The 22,532-nt window shown below is 41.6% G+C and overlaps 1 protein-coding gene across 1 annotated transcript in view; it reads right to left on the reverse strand.

The window, feature by feature from the left end:
- Window positions 1–15,083: 15,083 nt before the first annotated feature.
- The window catches only part of LOC311132031 (phosphatase and actin regulator 2-like), a 96,186-nt gene continuing 88,737 nt past the window's right edge, over window positions 15,084–22,532 (reverse strand). Inside the window, exons 9-12 of the mRNA XM_084165196.1 lie at window positions 20,132–20,193; window positions 17,076–17,213; window positions 16,484–16,560; window positions 15,084–16,322 (exon numbers count right to left, since the gene is read on the reverse strand). Coding sequence (XP_084021322.1) covers window positions 16,307–16,322; window positions 16,484–16,560; window positions 17,076–17,213; window positions 20,132–20,193 — 293 coding nt within the window. The 3' untranslated portion in view covers window positions 15,084–16,306. The remainder of the gene's footprint in view (window positions 16,323–16,483; window positions 16,561–17,075; window positions 17,214–20,131; window positions 20,194–22,532) is intronic.

Genomic DNA, 22,532 nt, shown 5'->3' on the forward strand with positions numbered 1-22,532 from the left:
AAAGTGACATGCAGTCTGTGACCTGTTAAAGTGACATGCAGTCTGTGACCTACTAAAGTGACATGCAGTCTGTGACCTGTTAAAGTCACATGCAGTCTGTGACCTAATAAAGTGACATGCAGTCTGTGACCTATTAAAGTGACATGCTGTCTGTGACCTATTAAAGTGACATGCTGTCTGTGACCTATTAAAGTGACATGCAGTCTGTGAGAAGCACAAAGAGGACTTGTGGTTCCTTCAGCTTTAAAAAGCATTTACCTGCTACAATACAGTAACTTTCAAACTTGTATAGTGGTATTTAGTAGGGGGAAGAATTTATTTCTCTTGTAAGCCATTTGCAACCTGTTCAGGGCAGTATATCACCATAGATTATACTGGTCTGAAATTACCATCTATTTATATTCACGCTGGATTTGTACCGACTTTGAAATTAGCCTTTCATTTTTCTATTTGATTAACTTCACTCCAGTGCAGTCGTTCATTTCATTAAAACGTCAATTGCTAATGGGAAAGCACAGAAATTATTTTCATGGCATGGGATTTGTCATGCATTGGTGTATATGTAATGGCTGGCTTTATCAACTTGAATTGGAGTAGGCCTGCATTGCATTTGTATAATTATTAGTCAAGGAATGTTGACTCTTCCTACTCAAATATGAACTACACAATTCTATGTAGAATATTAGAAGTAGTTGTATCAAATGTTGCAGAAGTAAGAGCAGTGGTCTATGTACGGTTGCAAAGATCTGGTAACTTTCCCCAAATTTGGACGATTCCTGGAATCAGGAACAAACAGAAAATCCGAAATGCTCCAACCAGGATTTCTGTAAAACCTGGGATTTTTGGGAATGTTACCAGAATTTTCCAACCTTAGGTCTGTGTTATACACTACATGACCAAAAGTATGGCGTTCCAATTCATCCCAAAGGTGTTTGATGGGGTTCAGGTCAGGGCTCTGTGCAGACCAGTAAAGTTCTTCCACACCGATCTCGACAAACCATTTCTGTATGGACCTCGCTTTCTGCACGGGGCATTGTCATGCTGAAACAGGAAAGAGCCTTCCCAAAAATGTTGCCACAAAGTTGAAAGCACAGAATTGTCTAGAAGGTCATTGTATGCTGTAGCGTTAAGGTTTCCCTTCACTGGAACAAAGGGGCCTAGCCCGAACCATGAAAAACAGCCCCAGACCATTATTCCTCCTCCACCAAACTTTACAGTTGGCACTATGCATTTGGGCAGGTAGCGTTCTCCTGGCATCCGCCAAACCCAGATTTGTCTGTCGAACTGAAGAGTGTTGGAAAGGTGGCATCCTATGATGATCCTATGATGCCACGTTGAAAGTCACTGAGCTCTTCAGTAAGGCCATTCTACTACCAATGTTTGTCTATGGAGATTGAATGGCTGTGTGCTCAATTTTATACACCTGTCAGCAATGGGTGTGGTTGAAATAGTCGAATCCACTTATTTGAAGGGGTGTCCACATACTTCTGGCCATGTAATGTACTATTATAAGTTATAATAGTAGCGACACTGTTTTCCAGATATGATTAGAAGAGTGTTAAATGACCATGAAACACTGAACAACGTAAAGGTCAATGCATAGTCTAGGAGGTAAAATAAAACGTTCTATAGTTGTGAAATAATTCGTACAATAATTAAAATGATCAAGTCAGGCCACAATCCTGCAACCTCCGCTACAAGTAGCCTAGGCTGTATGATTTTGCTTGCTCTGGACTCCAGAGAAGTGACATGACATATCCCTAGTTGATATCGGCTGCTTACCAAATGCAAAACGCAGTTTATTTCTGTAGCCTATTTTGGGTTTTGAAAATGCATCACTGTTTATGGCTGTAACAACAGGCTACATTTGCGCAGCGATTGTGCGTGCGCGGGGGGTCCCAAGTTTTGTACCACTCCTTTTTGGGGGTCACGGTTGAAAAAGGTTGAAAACCACTGGAATACATGATAGTTGCAACAAATGCAGTTGGGTTGGATATAGTAATGGTAGGCTACAGTATTTCTTACAATCATCTATTTTGACTGGAATTGTGTTGGTCGTTGTTAATAAGTGCAGCATTCATTCCACCAGCATTCATTCAACCAGTTTTTGCCCATTGGGATTGCTCATGAGTCTGTGACCACGGTTGCAGGAAAACACATTTGGGGTATCCTTTTTTGTTGTTGAACACATGCCCCCCAAAAGGTCTGTGCAGGGCCCTGAATACAGCTGTTGGATTCTCAAAAATAAAAGTCAGTTTGGGTGTCAATTTACTGTTACGAGTTAGATAAGTAGTATACACAAGGTGCAATTTCGAAATGTGGTTGTGCATCAGAGGTTTTTCCCTTATGTCAGTCACTCTCTCAGTTCTATGATTAGTGAGGATTATTAGGGTAGATTTATAGGATATTGTTCAACCCCTATTGTACACTTTTCTCACCTTCCGATATTTCATGGATTGAACAATTGAATATGGCAACTTTCAGGATGAATCAAACCATTGTATTTTTGATTCACCAATATATTTACTGCGTAAAGGCTCTCCAAACCTCTTTTTGTATTATTCATAAATACTTCCCTAACTCTAAATAATACACAAGATCAGTATTTTTTTATTTACTAATTGGTGCTGAAAAGTTGACGAATATGCATGTACTGTATCCATGGCTTTCTTTCATTGATACCTACTATTCTGAATGTTCTCGCCATATATCCCAGTGAATGTCGAGAAAATTCTAATTAATGGTACACCAAATTTAAAGGGATGGTTTTAGAAAAATGTATTAAAAACCCTATTGAATGAAAACTACACGAGAAAATCTGTTGGCCGGCAAGTGGGAGGGTTTTCAGTAGAATTACATTTAGGACCAAATTCAATCAGATCAAGCGTTAACCAGCGATAGCCGACACCTGCATCCCTGATTTTTTGCTGTTGTCGGAGGTGGAACTGCATTGGAGCCATCAAATCAGTGAGCAGCTGCTCTTGTGATCATTGACATGAAGCCACATCAGTCTCACTCGCATTAGAAGTTCAGAATTAGAAAGTGTAGGCTGTATAGAAATTATGAAGCTCAAATTGAAAAGCATTAAACTAAATAATGAGGATTTATATCAGCCTAACCGAAGTGTAGATTATCTCACATTCCAGTGTTCAAACTTGTAAACAAGGCTGCATGGGATTTCTCTTAATGTGACCATGCAGTCAATGGCAATGTCCGCATTAGTTATAATGCCAGGAGCCACTTGTGGATTTGACAGCTCTAATGCAGTTCCACCTCCGACATCATCAAAACATGTGCTATGCGGATGTCGGCTAAAGCGTATCTAAAGTGGTTCCCAGGGTTGTTGGACATTAGACTGTCAAAACGCCGGCAAATCAGCTCCAAGTGATTTTAATTAGGGAAATATGTTCCAAAGTATTCCCACGCATAATAGACATGTGATCATATACAAATGTAAGCAAGGTTTTAAATGATTATGATTTAGTCATATTATATATGTTTGGGCTTCTTGCGGTCAGATCGCACTGAATTTAGTTGATGATCCCTGGACTTGTGCGTCACAGCTCTCCTTAGCTGTGTACCATGTGAGTCGCGTCAACCAGGCTAGTTAACAACGGACAGACAAAAATTTTCTAAATATCCATGAAATCTTATATTACAGGCCTGGCGCCCCTGATGATAGAAGGGTACGCTGTTTTGATCAAAACAGATTTGATAGGAGAGTTAGTAGAAAGAGTTTCACTATTTCAAGGGGATGGTGTACAATATGGACGTTGTTTCTTAGGCTAGGCTTCTCCACTGGTTACAGCTTACTCATCAGTGTGACATCCTCCCACATAGCAGGGCATATGCTGCTTATAAAGGTCAATAACCAATCTGCCAAGTCTGCCACTATTGGCTCTTCCCAATGTAGACATGGAGGGCACAGTTTGGAAATAGGCAGGGTGTTCCACGAAAATAGTTCCTTTTCTGCCCCTTTGACATTTTAAGTAGAAATTGTGTACCAATATTGAATTTTAAAAGCCTGTTATATTAAATGAAGTGCCCTTTAATATAGACCACATGGACAATTCAATAAAGACTTGCTAAAGTGCCAAAATTCAGCATTTTGACATGTCCCTCCCTGCACCCTCTGACTTTCAGGAAGATTTTAACCCACTTAACCCCAACAAGTTTTCACCATCATTGTAAAACCATAGTATTTTGTTGCTTTGACAGTAATTTCTGAAGATTTTCTTATTTTTTTTAAGTCAACCTTGTTACTGAACTGAACTCTTGTTTTAATATGGTGAAACCATTTAATTTTTTTTCAAAAGAAACATTGAACATCTAATAGTCTAATCATAGTGTAAAACCAGGTGTGCTGGTTCTACTCTTTTTGGCCATTTTCTGGTATTTTGTGGTGGAAAACTGAGTGGGTCGAGAATAACACGTCAACCCTGTATTCATACATAGACAGACGGCCTAGAAATGTTTGAACAATTAAAAATGTTTTCTGAAGCTTACTTTCAATTGCCACTCCCTGTTGCACACAACAAGCTTCCATTCCCCCTTTCACAAGGGGATTTATGTCTGATTTAAGATCATCGTCAACCCTGTTACGGTCAACCCTGTTAGTTTATTTGGCATTAATAGGAACTTATTATAGTATATTTTTTATTTAACCCTTTGAGAAGGGAAAACTTGTGCTCTTTATGACAGAATGTTCATTAGGTGAAATTAAACTATTTATTTTTAACCAAGTTACACTTCTCAAAACAGCACCGAATTGGTGGAACGACCCAGGCAATAGACAGTTTTGAATTGTGCGAGCTCGTTTTGCATAACCTAACGTAGCAGGCATCAAATAAACGCCTGAAACTAAATCCCCTACAGCAGCGTTTCCCAAACTCGGGCCTAGGGCCCCCCCTGGGTGCACGTTTAGTTTTTTGCTCTAGCACTACACAGCTGATTCAAATGATCAAAGCTTGATGATTAGTTATTTGAATCAGCTGTGTAGTGCTAGGGCAAAAACCTAAATGTTTTAGTTAGTGACCAACATTTGCCGCCCCTGGCTCTACAGCACTCGATTACAACGGCAAGCTCCGCCTTAGCCGCTTACACAGTTCAGCCCCGGCTGTGCAAAATGACTCACCCACTCTGTTGTTGTTCATAGCTGTAAACAGGAAGTCGTCTGGCTGTGTACCGTATGATGACGTTATATTGCTGAGCCTGGCAACCAATGGAAAATGTGACGTATGTCCACTAATGTAAGTGCAAGCAATGTCTGTTTGACTGCTTCTCCTACATTAACCTGAAACCAATAAACCCCATCCGTGAGTTTTACTGCTGCAACCCAATGGAAAGTGATACAAATGGACATACTCCATCTATCTTAGGCTACTTCTAGTAAAATGTTAAATTAGACATTTAAGTGAGTTTTAAACCATCTGTGTTTTCATAAAATGTGGGTTTAGCAGTTGTCACAAAAGGCTGGCCAGTAACCCACATCAGTAGCTGTTCACATACAGTATCTTCCACACACATATTAGCTACTCATATTTCCCTCACAGAGATACGCTGCTTCAAAATATTACGCAATTAATATTATTTGAGACGTGTAGTCTTTGTTCAAGTGTCCTGCCTGTCAATTTGACCCTTCTAAGAGACTGAACGTTTTGCTTTTGGCACTTGCTGCTGCCTAGATCCACAGAGGTGCTTTTCCCTTCTCAACTGTGATCAATGGCCAAGGACCAGAGAGAAAGACATGCCACTGGAACTGAGTGCACCCCTCCTGCTTAGCTTTTTATTGAACCACTCATGACTTCACAGTTGACTGCAAGGTGGACTCAGGCCAGGCAGACAAATTACTTTCCACTGCACAGATGATTTTCAACACAAACACACTTCTACAACATTTAGATCCTGATCACTTTAAATCGATTATGCACAATGGGACAGAAGCAGTCTAACAAAAGGTAAATAATAATATCAACTTGTGTTTTCATGGCTTGGTCTGTCAATACACAAAACTATACACCATGATGGTGAAACACATTATGTGTGTATACAGTGGCTTGCGATAGTATTCACCCCCCTTGACAATTTTCCTAATTTGTTGCCTTACAACCTGGAATTAAAATGGATTTTTGGAGGGGTTTTATCATTTCATTTACACAACATGCCTACCACTTTGAAGATGCAATTTTTTATTGTGAAACAAACAAGAAATAAGACAAAAAAACAGAAAACTTGAGCGTGCATAACTATTCACCCCCCCAAAGTCAATACTTTGTAGAGCCACCTTTTGAAGCAATTACAGCTGCAAGTCTCTTGGGGTATGTCTCTATAAGCTTGGCACATCTAGCCACTGGGATTCTTGCCCATTCTTCAAGGCAAAACTGCTCCAGCTCCTTCAAGTTGGATGGGTTCCACTGGTGTACAGCAATCTTTAAGTCATACCACAGATTCTCAATTGGATTGAGGTCTGGGCTTTGACTAGGCCATTCCAATACATTTAAATGTTTCCCCTTAAACCACTCGAGTGTTGCTTTAGCAGTATGCTTAGGGCCATTGTCCTGCTGGAAAGTGAACCTCCGTCCCAGTCTCAAATCTCTGGAAGACTGAAACATGTTTCCCTCAAGAATTTCCCTGTATTTAGCGCCATCCATCATTCCTTCAATTCTGACCAGTTTCCCAGTCCCTGCCGATGAAAAACATCCCCACAGCATGATGCTGCCACACCATGCTTCACTGCAGGGATGGTGTTCTCGGGGTGATGAGAGTGACTTCTGAAGGTAATTGGTTGCACCAGATCTTATTTAGGGGCTTCATAGCAAAGGGGATGAATACATATGCACGCACCACTTTTCCGTTATTAATTTTTTAGAATTCTTTTAAACAAGTTATTTTTTTCATTTCACTTCACCAATTTGGACTATTTTGTGTATGTCCATTACATGTAATCCAAATAAAAATCAATTTAAATTACAGGTTGTAATGCAACAAAATAGGAAATACGCCAAGGGGGATGAATACTTTTGCAACGCACTGTATATATATATATATATATATGTATATACACAGTGCATTCAGAAAGTATTCAGACCCCTTGACTTTTTCCACATTTTGTTACGTTACAGCCTTATTCTAAAGTGGATTAAATTACTTTCTTTCCTCAATCTACACACAAAGCTCAATAATGACAAAGCGTAAACACGTTAAAAATAAAAAACAGAAATACCTTATTTACATAAGTATTTAGACCCTTTGCAATGAGACTCGCAATTGAGCTCAGGTGCATCCTGTTTCCATTGATCATCCTTGAAATGTTTCTACAACTTGATTGGAGTCCACCTTTGGTAAATTCAATTGATTGGACATTATTTGGAAAGGCACACACCTGTCTATATAAGATCCCACAGTTGACAGTACATGTCAGAGCAAAAACCAAGCCATGAGGTCGAAGGATTTGTCCGTAGAGCTCCGAGACAGGATTGTTTCGAGGCTCAGGTCTGGCGAAGGGTACTAAAAAATGTATGCATCATTGAAGGTCCCCAAGAACACAGTGGCCTCCATCATTCTTAAATGGAAGAAGTTTGGAACCACCAAGACTCTTCCTAGAGCTGGCTGCCCGGCCAAACAGAGCAATCGGGGGAGAAGGGCCTTGGTCAGTGAGGTGACCAAGAACCCGATGGTCACTCTGACAGAGCTCCAGAGTTCCTAGGTGGTAATGGGAGAACCTTCCAGAAGGTAAAAGGCACATGACAGCCCGCTTGGAGTTTGCCAAAAGGCATGTAAATGACTCTCAGACCATGAGAAACAAGATTCTCTGGTCTGATGAAACAAAGATTGAACTCTTTGGCCTGAATGCCAAGCGTCACATCTGGAGGAAACCTGACACCATCCCTACGGTGAAGCATGGTGGTGGCAGCATCATGCTGTGGAGATGTTTTTCAGCGGCAGGGACTGGGAGACTAGTCAGGATGGAGGGAAAGATGAACGGAGCAAAGTACAGAGAGATCGTTGATGAAAACCTGCTCAAGAGCGCTCAGGACCTCAGACTGGAGCGAAGGTTAATCTTCCAACAGGACAACGACCCTAAGCACACAGCCAAGACAACACAGGAGTGGCTTTGGGACAAGTCTCTGAATGCCCTTGAGTGGCTCAGCCAGAGCCCGGACTTGAACCCGATCTAACATCTCTGGAGGGACCTGAAAATAGCTGTGCAGTGACAGACCTTGAGAGGATCTGCAGAGAAGAATGGGAGAAACTCCCCAAATAGAGGTGTGCCAAGCTTGTAGCGTCATACCCAAGAAGACTCGAGGCTGTAATCACTGCCAAAGGTTCTTCAACAAAGTACTGAGTAAAAGGTCTGAATACTTAAGTAAATGTGATATTTCAGTTTTAATTTTACTTTATAAATTTGCAAACATTTCTAAAAACCTGTTTTTGCTTTGTCAATATGGGGTATTGTGTGTAGATTGATGAGCGAAAAAAAAACGATTTAATCCAATTTAGAATAAGGCTGTAACGTAACAATGTGGAAAAAGTCAAGGGGTCTGAATACTTTCCGAATGCACTGTGTGTGTGTGTGTGTGTGTGTGTGTGTATACAGTGGGGGAAAAAAGTATTTAGTCAGCCACCAATTGTGCAAGTTCTCCCACTTAAAAAGATGAGAGAGGCCTGTAATTTTCATCATAGGTACACGTCAACTATGACAGACAAAATTAGATTTTTTTTTCCAGAAAATCACATTGTAGGATTTTTAATGGATTTATTTGCAAATTATGGTGGAAAATAAGAATTTGGTCAATAACTAAAGTTTCTCAATACTTTGTTATATACAATTTGTTGGCAATGACACAGGTCAAACGTTTTCTGTAAGTCTTCACAAGGTTTTCACACACTGTTGCTGGTATTTTGGCCCATTCCTCCATGCAGATCTCCTCTAGAGCAGTGATGTTTTGGGGCTGTCGCTGGGCAACACAGACTTTCAACTCCCTCCAAAGATTTTCTATGGGGTTGAGATCTGGAGACTGGCTAGGCCACTCCAGGACCTTGAAATGCTTCTTACGAAGCCTCTCCTTCGTTGCCCGGGCGGTGTGTTTGGGATCATTGTCATGCTGAAAGACCCAGCCACGTTTAATCTTCAATGCCCTTGCTGATGGAAGGAGGTTTTCACTCAAAATCTCACGATACATGGCCCCATTCATTCTTTCCTTTACACGGATCAGTCGTCCTGGTCCCTTTGCAGAAAAACAGCCCCAAAGCATGATGTTTCCACCCCCATGCTTCACAGTAGGTATGGTGTTCTTTGGATGCAACTCAGCATTCTTTGTCCTCCAAACACGACGAGCTGAGTTTATACCAAAAAGTTATATTTTGGTTTCATCTGACCATATGACATTCTCCCAATCCTCTTCTGGATCATCCAAATGCACTCTAGCAAACTTCAGACGGTCCTGGACATGTACTGGCTTAAGCAGGCGGACACGTCTGGCACTGCAGGATTCGAGGGAGATTATCAGTGGTCTTGTATGTCTTCCATTTCCTAATAATTGCTCCCACAGTTGATTTCTTCAAACCAAGCTCCTTACCTATTGCAGATTCAGTCTTCCCTGCCTGGTGCAGGTCTACAATTTTGTTTCTGGTGTCCTTTGACAGCTCTTTGATCTTGGCCATAGTGGAGTTTGGAGTGTGACTGTTTGAGGTTGTGGACAGGTGTCTTTTATACTGATAACATGTTCAAACAGGTGCCATTAATACAGGTAACGAGTGGAGGACAGAGGAGCCTCTTAAAGAAGAAGTTACAGGTCTGTGAGAGCCAGAAATCTTGCTTGTTTGTAGGTGACCAAATACTTATTTTCCACCATAATTTGCAAATAAATTCATTAAAAATCCTACAATGTGATTTTCTGGATTTTCTTTTCTCAGTTTGTCTGTCATAGTTGACGTGTACCTATGATGAAAATTACAGGCCTCTCTCATATTTTTAAGTGGGAGAACTTGCACAATTGGTGGCTGACTAAATACTATTTTCCCCCACTGTATATATATATATATATATATATATATATATACATATATAAACTCAGCAAAAAAAGAAACGTCCCTTTTTCAGGACCCTGTCTTTCAAAGATAATTAGTAAAAATCCAAATAACTTCACAGATCTTCATTGTAAAGGGTTTAAACACTGTTTCCCATGCTTGTTCAATGAACCATAAACAAGGAGGCATGAGGACTGCAGATGTGGCCAGGGCAATAAATTGCAATGTCCGTACTGTGAGACGCCTAAGACAGCGCTACAGGGAGACAGGACGGACAGCTGATCATCCTCGCAGTGGCAGACCACGTGTAACAACACCTTCACAGGATCGGTACATCCGAACATCACACCTGCGGGACAGGTACAGGATGGCATCAACAACTGCCCGAGTTACAGGGAGACAGGACGGACAGCTGATCATCCTCGCAGTGGCAGACCACGTGTAACAACACCTTCACAGGATCGGTACATCCGAACATCACACCTGCGGGACAGGTACAGGATGGCAACAACAACTGCCCGAGTTACACCAGGAACGCACAATCCCTCCATCAGTGCTCAGACTGTCCGCAATAGGCTGAGAGAGGCTGGACTGAGGGCTTGTAGGCCTGTTGTAAGGCAGGTCCTCACCAAACATCACCGGCAACAACATCGCCTATGGGCACAAACACACCGTCGCTGGAACAGACAGGACTGGCAAAAAGTGCTCTTCACTGACAAGTCGCGGTTTTGTCTCACCAGGGTTGATGGTCGGATTCGCGTTTATCGTCTAAGGAATGAGCGTTACACCGAGGCCTGTACTCTGGAGCGGAATCGATTTGGAGGTGGAGGGTCCGTCATGGTCTGGGGCGGTGTGTCACAGCATCATCGGACTGAGCTTGTTGTCATTGCAGGCAATCTCAACGCTGTGCGTTACAGGGAAGACATCCTCCTCCCTCATGTGGTACCCTTCCGGCAGGCTCATCCTGACATGCAGCCATACTGCTCGTTCTGTGCGTGATTTCCTGCAAGACAGGAATGTCAGTGTTCTGCCATGGCCAGCAAAGAGCCCGGATCTCAATCCCATTGAGCACGCCTGGGACCTGTTGGATCGGAGGGTGAGGGCTAGGGCCATTCCCCCCAGAAATGTCCGGGAACTTGCAGGTGCCTTGGTGGAAGAGTGGGGTAACATCTCACAGCAAGAACTGGCAAATCTGGTGCAGTCCATGAGAAAGAGATGCACTGCAGTACTTAATGAAGCTGTTGGCCACACCAGATACTGACTGTTACTTTTGATTTTGACCCCCCCCCCCCTCCCTTGTTCAGGGACACATTATTCAATTTCTGTTATTCACATGTCTGTGGAACTTGTTCTGTTTATTTCTCAATTGTTGAATCTTGTTATGTTCATACAAATATTTACACGTTTACACGGACAGCTGATGAAACTGAGGAGTATTTCTGTCTGTAATAAAGGTATTTTGTGGGGAAAATCTAATTCTGATTGGCTGGGCCAGGCTCCCCAGTGGTTGGGCCAATGCCCTCCCAGGCCCATCTATGGCTGCGCCCCTAACCATTCATGTGAAATCCATAGATTAGGGCCTAATGAATTTATTTAATTGACTGATTTCCTTATATGAACTGTAACTCAGTAGAATCGTTGAAATTGTTGCATGTTGCATTTATATTTTTGTTCAGAATATATACCGTGTATATATATATATATACAGTGAGGGAAAAAAGTATTTGATCCCCTGCTGATTTTGTACGTTTGCTCACTGACAAAGACATGATCAGTCTATAATTTTAATGGTAGGTTTATTTGAACAGTGAGAGACAGAATAACAACAAAAAAATCCAGAAAAACGCATGTCAAAAATGTTATAAATTGATTAGCATTTTAATGAGGGAAATAAGTATTTGACCCCTCTGCAAAACATGACTTAGTACTTGGTGGCAAAACCCTTGTTGGCAATCACAGAGGTCAGACGTTTCTTGCAGTTGGCCACCAGGATTGCACACATCCCAGGTGGGATTTTGTCCCACTCCTCTTTGCAGATCTTCTCCAAGTAATTATGGTTTCGAAGCTGACGTTTGGCAACTCGAACCTTCAGCTCCCTCCACAGATTTTCTATGGGATTAAGGTCTGGAGACTGGCTAGGCCACTCCAGGACCTTAATGTGCTTCTTCTTGAGCCACTCCTTTGTTGCCTTGGCCGTGTGTTTTGAGTCATTGTTATGCTGGAATACCCATCCACGACCCATTTTCAATGCCCTGGCTGACGGAAGGAGGTTCTCACCCAAGATTTGATGGTACATGGCCCCGTCCATCGTCCCTTTGATGCGGTGAAGTTGTCCTGTCCCCTTAGCAGAAAAACACCCCCAAAGCATAATGTTTCCACCTCCATGTTTGACGGTGGGGATGGTGTTCTTGGGGTCATAGGCCGCATTCCTCCTCCTCCAAACACGGCGAGTTGAGTTGATGCCAAAGAGCTCGATTTTGGTCTCATCTGACCACAACACTTTCACCCAGTTCTCCTCTGAATCATTCAGATGTTCATTGGCAAACTTCAGACGGGCCTGTATATGTGCTTTCTTGAGCAGGGGGACCTTGCGGGCGCTGCAGGATTTCAGTCCTTCACGGCGTAGTGTGTTACCAATTGTTTTCTTGGTGACTATGGTCCCAGCTGCCTTGAGATCATTGACAAGATCCTCCCGTGTAGTTCTGGGCTGATTCCTCGCCGTTCTCATGATCATTGCAACTCCACGAGGTGAGATCTTGCATGGAGCCCCAGGCCGAGGGAGATTGACAGTTATATTGTGTTTTTTCCATGTGCGATTAATCGCACCAACTGTTGTCACCTTCTCACCAAGCTGCTTGGCAATGGTCTTGTAGCCCATTCCAGCCTTGTGTAGGTCTACAATCTTGTCCCTGACATCATTGGAGAGCTCTTTGGTCTTGCCCATGGTGGAGAGTTTGGAATCTGATTGATTGATCGCTTCTGTGGACAGGTGTCTTTTATACAGGTAACAAACTGAGATTAGGAGCACTCCCTTTAAGAGTGTGCTCCTAATCTCAGCTCGTTACCTGTATAAAAGACACCTGGGAGCCAGAAATCTTTCTGATTGAGAGGGGGTCAAATACTTATTTCCCTCATTAAAATGCAAATCCATTTATAAAATTTTTGACATGCGTTTTTCTGGATTTTGTTGTTGTTATTCTGTCTCTCACTGTTCAAATAAACCTACCATTAACCTACCAAAACCTACCATAGACTGATCATTTCTTTGTCAGTGGGCAAACGTACAAAATCAGCAGGGGATCAAATACTTTTTTCCCTCACTGTATATATATATATATATATATATATATATATATATATATATATATATACATATATATGTGTGTATATGTAGTGTACCAGTCAAAAGTTTGGACACACCTACTCATTCAAGGGTTTTTCTTTATTTTTACTAGTTTCTACATTGTGGAATAATAGTGAAGACATCAAAACTATGAAATAACACATATGGAATCATGTAGTAACCAAAAAAGTGTTAAACAAATCAAAATATATTTTATATTTGAGATTCTTCAAATAACCACCCTTTGCCTTGATGACAGCATTGCACACTCTTGGCATTCTCTCAACCAGCTTCACCTGGAATGCTTTTCCAACAGTCTTGAAGGAGTTCCCACATGTGCTGAGCACTTGTTGGCTGCTTTTCCTTCACTTTGCTGTCCGACTCATCCCAAACCATCTCAATTGGGTTGAAATCGGGGGATTGTGGAGGCCAGGTCATCTGATGCAGCACTCCATCACTCTCCTTCTTGGTAAAATAGCCCTTACACAGCCTGGAGGTGTGTTGGGTCATTGTCCTGTTGAAAAACAAATGATAGTCCCACTAAGCCCAAACCAGATGGGATAGCGTATCGCTGCAGAATGCTGTGGTAGCCATGCTGGTTAGGTGTGTCTTGAATTCTAAATAGATCACAGACAGTGTCACCAGCAAAGCACCCCCACACCATAACACCTCCTCCTCCATGCTTTACGGTGGGAACTACACATGTGGAGATCATTCGTTCAGCCACACCGCGTCTCACAAAGACACGGCAGTTGGAACCAAAAATCTCAAATTTGGACTCCAGACCAAAGGACAAATTTCCACCGGTCTAATGTCCATTGCTCGTGTTTCTTGGCCCAAGCAGGTCTCTTCTTCTTATTGGTGTCCTTTAGTAGTGGTTTCTTTTCAGCAATTTGACCATGATTCACACAGTCTCCTCTGAACAGTTCATGTTGAGATGTGTCTGTGACTTGAACTCTGTGAAGCATTTATTTGGGCTGCAATTTCTGAGGCTGGTATCTCTAATGAACTTATCCTCTGCAGCAGAGGTAACTCTGGGTCTTCCATTCCTGTGGCGGTCCTCATGAGAGCCACTTTCATCATAGCGCTTGATGGTTTTTGCGACTGCACTTGAAGAAACGTAGAAAATTCTTGACATTTTCCGTATTGACTGACCTTCATGTCTTAAAGTAATGATGGACTGTCGTTTCTCTTTGCTTATTTGAGCTGTTCTTGCCATAATATGGACTTGGTCTTTTACCAAATAGGGCTATCTTCTGTATACCCCCCTACCTTGTCACAACACAACTGATTGGCTCAAAAGCAAATTAACTTTTAAGAAGGCACACCTGTTAATTGAAATGCATTCCAGGTGACTACCTCATGAAGCTGGTTGAGCGAATGCCAAGAGTGTGCAAAGCTGTCATCAAGGCAAAGGGTGGCTACTTTGAAGAATCTCAAATATAAAATATATTTTGATTTGTTGAACAGTTTTTTGGCTACTACATGATTCCATATGTGTTATTTCGTAGTTTTGATGTCTTCACTATTATTCTACAATGTAAAACATTGTAAAAATAAAGAAAATCCCTTGAATGAGTAGGTGTGTCCAAACTTTTGACTGGTAGTGTATATACGTGAATATTATGTGCTTGACATAATTCAAAGATACAGTACTCACATATGAACAGCACATTGCGCCAACAATACAAAACTCATCCTGTACATCACATCAATGTAAAAATCTAATGGGTAATTGGCAGTAAACTTGTGATCATGCATCTGATATACATTATGTACAAAAATCCATAGAATGAGAAAAACATTGGCATGAATACTATGGTTCTCCTCCTATATTCTATAGCTGCCCTTAGCAGTCTGAAATGAATGTAAATAAATTGGTGCACCTCATCACAGAAATGTCAAAGTAATGCTTCACATTTTATGACCAGGAAAAAAGCTCAATGGATTCATCTGGGACCGTAAAATACTAACATTTACCATATCCTTTCAAGCTACACAGACCATCCATTATTAACAGCTCAACCAATCAGAAGGGCAGACCAAGTCTGTCTGAACTTGCTCTAAATTTGGAGAGAGAGAGGAAGAATAGCCTACATAGGGTTCCATTCTGCTCTGTCCCCATAAAATATATGCTCAATAAGTGTTCCATAAAACATGACAAATACAGTAATGATACATATTCCTTAGTCTCTAGGCATAATTCATGTAGTCCCAGCCACTTTGAGATCAGCATTAACAATCACACCTTAAAACAAGACCCAATCACCTTCATTTCCACCATCAAGACCACATGGCAGTAAAAGTGACCATTCTTTCTTAACACCTTCCCATGCACTTCCATGATTATGTTAAGTTAAGGACTATGTGTCTGATTTCATTATATTTATCATTGCACTGTTGAGGAAGATTGCAAGCAAGCATTTCACTGCACCGTTTATGTTGTATCCGTGCATATGACAAATAAACGTTGATTTGATTACTGTTACCTTTGGCTGGACTTGTCTAACCTACAACATCGCCATAGTTGTGAAACCATTTCCCCTCCCCTCCATGGGGACTTGGTCCAGGCCTATTAAGTTGCTTTAGGAAAGCCAAAAGGTATGTGGGTAATTAAATCAGCGCTGTGTTACAAAGTGCAACAGTTTGGTCCTTCATGGATACTGGCCTCTCTCTATCTGTCTGTCTCTTTTCACACAGTACTAAAGCCCAGTCTGGTCTGGTCTGTGTAAGCAGGTGTGGCCCAATGTAATCGACCTCTATTGATCTGTAGAGCTGGAGACAGGTTGGCCCTGGGAGACGGTGTCCATGTGTCCGTGCCTAGGGGAATCCAGGCTCCATGGAGAAGCCCGATGGTGAAGCCCGCAGTGGGGAGAGAGAGCCCTTAGGAAGGGCCGGCAGCCGTCCAGCACCCCCACTGGAGAGAGAAACGCGTCAGGGCCGATGGAATCTGCCAAGGCACAGGGAAACAGACACTGTTGGATCAGAACTGCAGACTGCACCTTATAGCACACTGCATACTAAGACTAAATCAAACAGCAGTTTATTATCTTGTATGACTCATAATGAAGTGTAATGGCTGGGGATCAATGACGTTCAAGTTGTCATTACCTGGTAAATTGCTTGCTCTCTTCATGAACTTCCATCTCTTTGCTTTTGAACTCATTCAGTTCTTTACGGATAGCAGCCTGAGGGAATATAAACATTCAGTTCTTTACGGATAGCAGACTGACTGAATATAACATTCAGTTCTTTACGGATAGCAGACTGACTGAATATAACATTCAGTTCTTTACGGATAGCAGACTGACTGAATATAACATTAAAGATCAAAGTCTTCCTTTACAAAGAAACTACCAAAACAACACCTCATTAAAAAATACAAAAAAACAGAATGTCCTTGCAGAAATTGATAGATTAATTGTCAAACTATCAGAACAGCAATAGCTTCAGACAGGCAAACATATTTAATATAACTGAAGATTAAATGGTAGATAACTCATTATCTGTGAATAATGTATTTAGAGCATTGTTCAGGTGCTAGCCAGTAGCTGGAATACATGAGGAAGAAAATGCTAACAAAAAGTTTTTGAATTATGCCTTTTTATAACCTCTCTTATTCCAAGTATTTAATGACATTATGAATGTCATGTGTTTTAGTTGCCTTTGCAATAACATTATACAGTAGGAGTCTGGAACCCACTTTGTCAGCTGGCGTGAGCCTGGTCCAGGGTTTGTCTGCGCGGCGGTCATAGTCCTTAGCATCTGTGCACTCCACGTACTCATTGAAGCGCAGAATCCGCCGAGCCACCAGCTCTGCTACTGTTGGCCTCACACTCAGCTATACACACAGTACAAAACTCTTTCCATGACATAGACTGACCAGGTGAATCCAGGTGAAAGCTATGATCCCTTATTGATGTCACTTGTTAAATCCACTTCAATCAGTGTAAATGAAGGGGAGGAGACGGGTTAAAGAAAGATTTTTAAGCCTTGAGATAACTGAGACATGGATTGTGTATGTGTGCCATTCAGAGGGTGAATGACCAAGACAAAATATTTAAGTGCCTTTGAATGAGGTATGGTAGTAAGTGCCAGGCACATAGGTTTGTGTCAAGAACTGCAATGCTGCTGGGTTTTTCACACAACATTTTCCCGTGTGTATCAAGAATGGTCCACCACCCAAAGGACATCCAGCCAACTTGACACAACTGTGGGAAGCATTGGAGTAAACATTGGCCAGCATCCCTGTGGAACGCTTTCGACACCTTGTAGAGGGTTCCTAATGTTTGGTATACTCAGTGTAAGCAATCCAGTGATTGACAACTATAAAGTGGGACTTCTAGACAAGACAGCTTGGGCATGGGAGATGGATAGAGACTTGTTGGAAGAGTTTAACTCCTTCGAAGATGTCATACAGGAGCACTGTGTTGAAACTAGACTCCAGTTCTCATTATATCTAAGGTCAAGCACTGTTGGCCTAAACCTGGCAAATTCCCTCTTCCCCCTGCCACCACAGGGGGCGAGCAATCTGAGCCTGCTACTACACTGAGCCATGCTTCTCACACAGAGTTGGAATACCCTACAATATGCACTGTGGCAACTGAGTCATACAGTTGCTGCATTTTGGCTTGTCAAAAAACTCTAAAATGATGAGTTTGTTATTTTTCTATTATATTTTTTAAACAATGGAAGATACACAAGCATCTTCCTCCACCTTCAATGTGATTTCTGAATGTGAAAATGTGTGCGTCCCCTCCCCCCTCACATTGTTTAAGGGACAAATGAGATCGACATTTGTTTGGTAATTCATAAATTCATAAATTGTTTGGTAATTCAGTCTATGAGTTTGACATTTGATTGGTAATTCAGAAATTATGACATTGTTTGGTAATTCAGTGTATATGTGTTTGAAATTTGTTTGGGAATCCAATAATTCAGAAATCGTTCGGTAATTCAGTCTATATGAGTTTTAAATGTGTTTGGTTATTCAGAAATTATATGGTAATTCAGTCTATATGAGTTTGAAATGTGATTTTAGTCTACAGTGCATTCGGAAAGTATTCAGACCCCTTGACATTTTCCACATTTTGTTACGTTACAGCCTTATTCTAAAATGGATTAAATTGTTTTTTCCCTCATCAATCTACACACAATACCCCATAATGACAAAGCAAAAACAGGTTTTTAGAAATGTTTGCACATTTATTAAAAATAAAAACCGGAAATATCACAATACATAAGTATTCAGACCCTTTACTCAGTACTTAGTTGAAGCACCTTTGGCAGCGATTACAGCCTCGAGTCTTCTTGAGTATGACGCTACAAGCTTGGCACGCCTGTATTTGGGGAGTTTCTCCCATTCTTCTCTGCAGATCCTCTCAAACTCTGTCAGGTCGGATGGGGAGCGTCGCTGCACAGCTATTTTCATGTCTCTCCAGAGATGTTTTCATCGGGTTCAAGTCCGGGCTCTGGCTGGGCCACTCAAGGACATTCAGACACTTGTCCTGAAGCAACTCCTGCGTTGTCTTGGATGTGTGCTTAGGGTCGTTGTCCTGTTGGAATGTGAACCTCTGAACTTTGCTCCATTCATCTTTCCCTCGATCCTGACTAGTCTCCCAGTCCCTGCCGCTGAAAAACATCCCCACAGCATGATGCTGCCACCACCATGCTTCACCGTAGGGATGGTGCCAGGTTTCCTCCAGACGTGACGCTTGGCATTCAGGACAAATAGTTCAATCTTGGTTTCTTCAGTCCAGAGAATCTTGTTTCTCATGGTCTGAGAGTCTTTAGGTGCCTTTTGGCAAACTCCAAGCAGGCTGTCATGTGCCTTTTACTGAGGAGTGGCTTCCGTCTGGCCACTCTACCATAAAATGCCTGATTGATGGAATGCTGCAGAGATAGTTGTCCTTCTGGAAGCTCCCATCTCCACAGAGGAACTCTGGTGCTCTTCTCCCCCGATTTCTCAGTTTGGCCGGGTGGCCAGCTCTAGGAAGAGTCTTGTTTGTTCCAAACTGCTTCCATTTAAGAATGATGGAGGCCACTGTGTTCTTGGAGACCTTCAATCCTGCATACATTTTTTGGTACCCTTCCCGAGATCTGTGCCTGACACAATCATGTCTTGGAACTCTACAGACAATTCCTTCGACCTCATGGCTTGTTTTTTTGCTCTGATATGCACTGTCAACTGTGGGAACTTATATAGACAGGTGTGTGCCTTTCCAAATCATGTCTAATCAATTGAATTTACCACAGGTGGACTCCAATCAAGTTGTAGAAACATTTCAAGGATGATTTGACATTTTAGTCATTTAGCAGACGCTCTTATCCAGAGCGACTTACAGTTAGTGAGTGCATACATTTTCATACTGGCCCCCCGTGGGAATCGAACCCACAACCCTGGCGTTGCAAGCGCCATGCTCTACCAACTGAGCTACACAGGACTAAAACCCATTTTCGCTTTGTCATTATGGGTACTGTGTCTAGATTGATGTATTTTAAAAAAATTAAATAAAAATCAGAATAAGGCTGTAACGTAACAAAATGTGGAAAAAGTCAAGGGGTCTGAATACTTTCCGAATGCACTGTACATGAGTTTGAAATGTGTTTGGTTCCAGTTAATTCAGTTCCAGCTGTGACCACCAGATGGATCTGTGTACCACAAATATCAACATGAGTCATTACATCAGACATCAAATCAATGAGATACAGCCATTCAGCAGGCAAAGTATTGGTGTACCTAAACATAGTATACAGTACCTTTCGGGAGAGTCTCCTTTTAATCTCTTGTATGGCTTCATGTTGATCAGCTTCATTTGTCTCTGCGGTGAAATTGAAAAGAAGTTGTAAGTAGGCTAGGGTGGTACTTTACTACACAATATAATGATTATTAATTAAGCAATGCGGTCAACTCCAAATGAATGGAAAAGATAGACCTGGAAATGATACAGTGCTTATCTTTCCAACGGATGTTGGAGTGTGCCATAGGGCTACTAAACAGATGATCTGGAACATGGAATTATCTCAACAGAAGTCTGCTTTTGAGGTCTGAAAACATCTGACAAACTTTTATTTTAGAGTCGTATTTTGTTAACCATATATAGTCAACTCTTTAAACCAGAGCCCAGTGTTCTATTCTTCAACAGGTAGTTGTTGAGTGTCTGACAGATGTATAGATTCCCTGGGAGGCTGGGCGACCTTTGCCGTTAGCGGTTCCACTGGAGGGCTACTCATCTGCTTTCAATAAGGCAACAGCCAGTTAACTGTTCTCTCTCTCTTAGCCACATGCATTATGATTCCACCACAAATATCTCATAAATAATGCAGTTAACACCCAAGCAAGATGACAACAACAAAATATCCCCCTCTTTCACTGCTTCCTGTTTAATAGACAGGAAGTCTCCACATGAACATTGACCCTATAACAGGAACCTGTTTGAACATGCTCATCAGATGGTATTATGATTTTTTTGTGAAGTGTTCCGATGTGCTTCAGATAAAGTTTGATTAGAACAAAGTTAGCGTCTAGCAGAAAGAGAGAATGATCAGGTAAACATACAGATGTAGGATCTTCATTTGAGCCAGTTTGCTACAGCAGGAAAATAATCCTGCAGCAACAGCAAATGTGAATTATTATGTGGATTAGAATTAATGGACATTTTTTCTAGGGGTTGATACATTTTTCGTAAGGGAAAATCAATCAGAAATTTCAAAGTGGAAATTACAAACTTCAGAAGCCTTTTTAAACCTAAAATACACTAAGTTATCCTGCAACAGGGTGATCAAGTTAAGATTCTACATCTGTAAACAACACATTACTATTGACTTTTATCCTGACGTTCTCTGACCAACAATTTTTTAACACTGTCTGTTATCCTCGTAAAAAATGTTTTGGGGACTGGTCATGCTCAATCTGGCGTAATGTGTTTCCCCACATTGATTTACTAACCAATAAACTGGGCAAGCAGATGGGCCATCAGTCGATAACTGGCCTCCCTCCACATCAATGTGTTATGTTCATGTTTTAAGTATCCCTATATTTCTGTTATTACGGTGCTATCACTCTGTTATTAGTATGCCTGCGTGGTAGTCTCTCTGTTGATGGACCTGGCCTGAGTGCAATGGCAACTGTGTACTGTGGAAATACAGTGAAGTAAACGTTGTTAAACTGGAACCTAGTCGTTGTGTCATTTTGAGTTGGTAGCAGAGGATGGTTAATAACTACAGTGTGCCACCACACTTCAACGAGAAGAGGTCGTATGAAAGTTGGAAAAATTAACTTGGAATCTCTCCACGGGTTACTAATCTGGATGAGAAAAAGCAAGCACTTGCAGTGGTATTATCGCTCAAGGGAAGAGCGAGAGATACAGCACCGGATATATCCGTTGAGGATTTGAACAAGGATGACGGTATGGGAACTTTGATCAGAGCACTGGAATCTGTGTTCCTTAAAGAAGAGAAAGACTGTGCCTACGAGGCATATTCAAATTTTGACAGTGTTACTAGAGACATTTCGGTTGCAATGACGGACTACATAATTGATTTTGAACAGGTAGGATGCGCAAGTATGACATGGTTCTCCCGGATACAGTGTTAGCTTTCAAGTTGCTAGATACTGCCTGTCTGGATGGTAGGGAGAAACAGTTGGCTTTGACTGCTTGTACTGTGCTGACTTTTGCGTCAATGAAGTCGGCACTAAAAATAATTTTTGGTGAAAAGTCTGTCGCGCCAATAACAGATGGAATGCAAGTGAGTGACGCAGCATATTACACTGAGCTGCAGAGAAAAGGCTTAGGATCTGCTGTGATTGATACTGCATGTACATGCACAGTGTGTGGTGCAAAATGACTTGATAGCTATTTCAGTGAACTAAATATGAAAAAAGTACAAAATATGATTGACATACCAAGCAACAGAGATTTCAAATTTGGAGATGGGAGAATCGTCCATTCTACCAAGAGAGTCAAGATACCAGCACAAATTGGTCAGACTAAGTGTCACATTGAAAGAGAGGTGGTCCCTGCAGATATCCCCTTACTATTAAGCAAAGCTTCCCTCAAGAAGACAGGGGCTGTACTAGACATAAAAAACGACAAGGCAGTGATGTTTAAACAACCAGTGACCCTTGAACTTACTACCTCAGGCCACTATTGTGTAAACA

The sequence above is a fragment of the Coregonus lavaretus genome (genome assembly GCF_964263955.1).
Source record: "Coregonus lavaretus genome assembly, chromosome: 1".
Lineage (NCBI taxonomy): Eukaryota > Metazoa > Chordata > Actinopteri > Salmoniformes > Salmonidae > Coregonus > Coregonus lavaretus.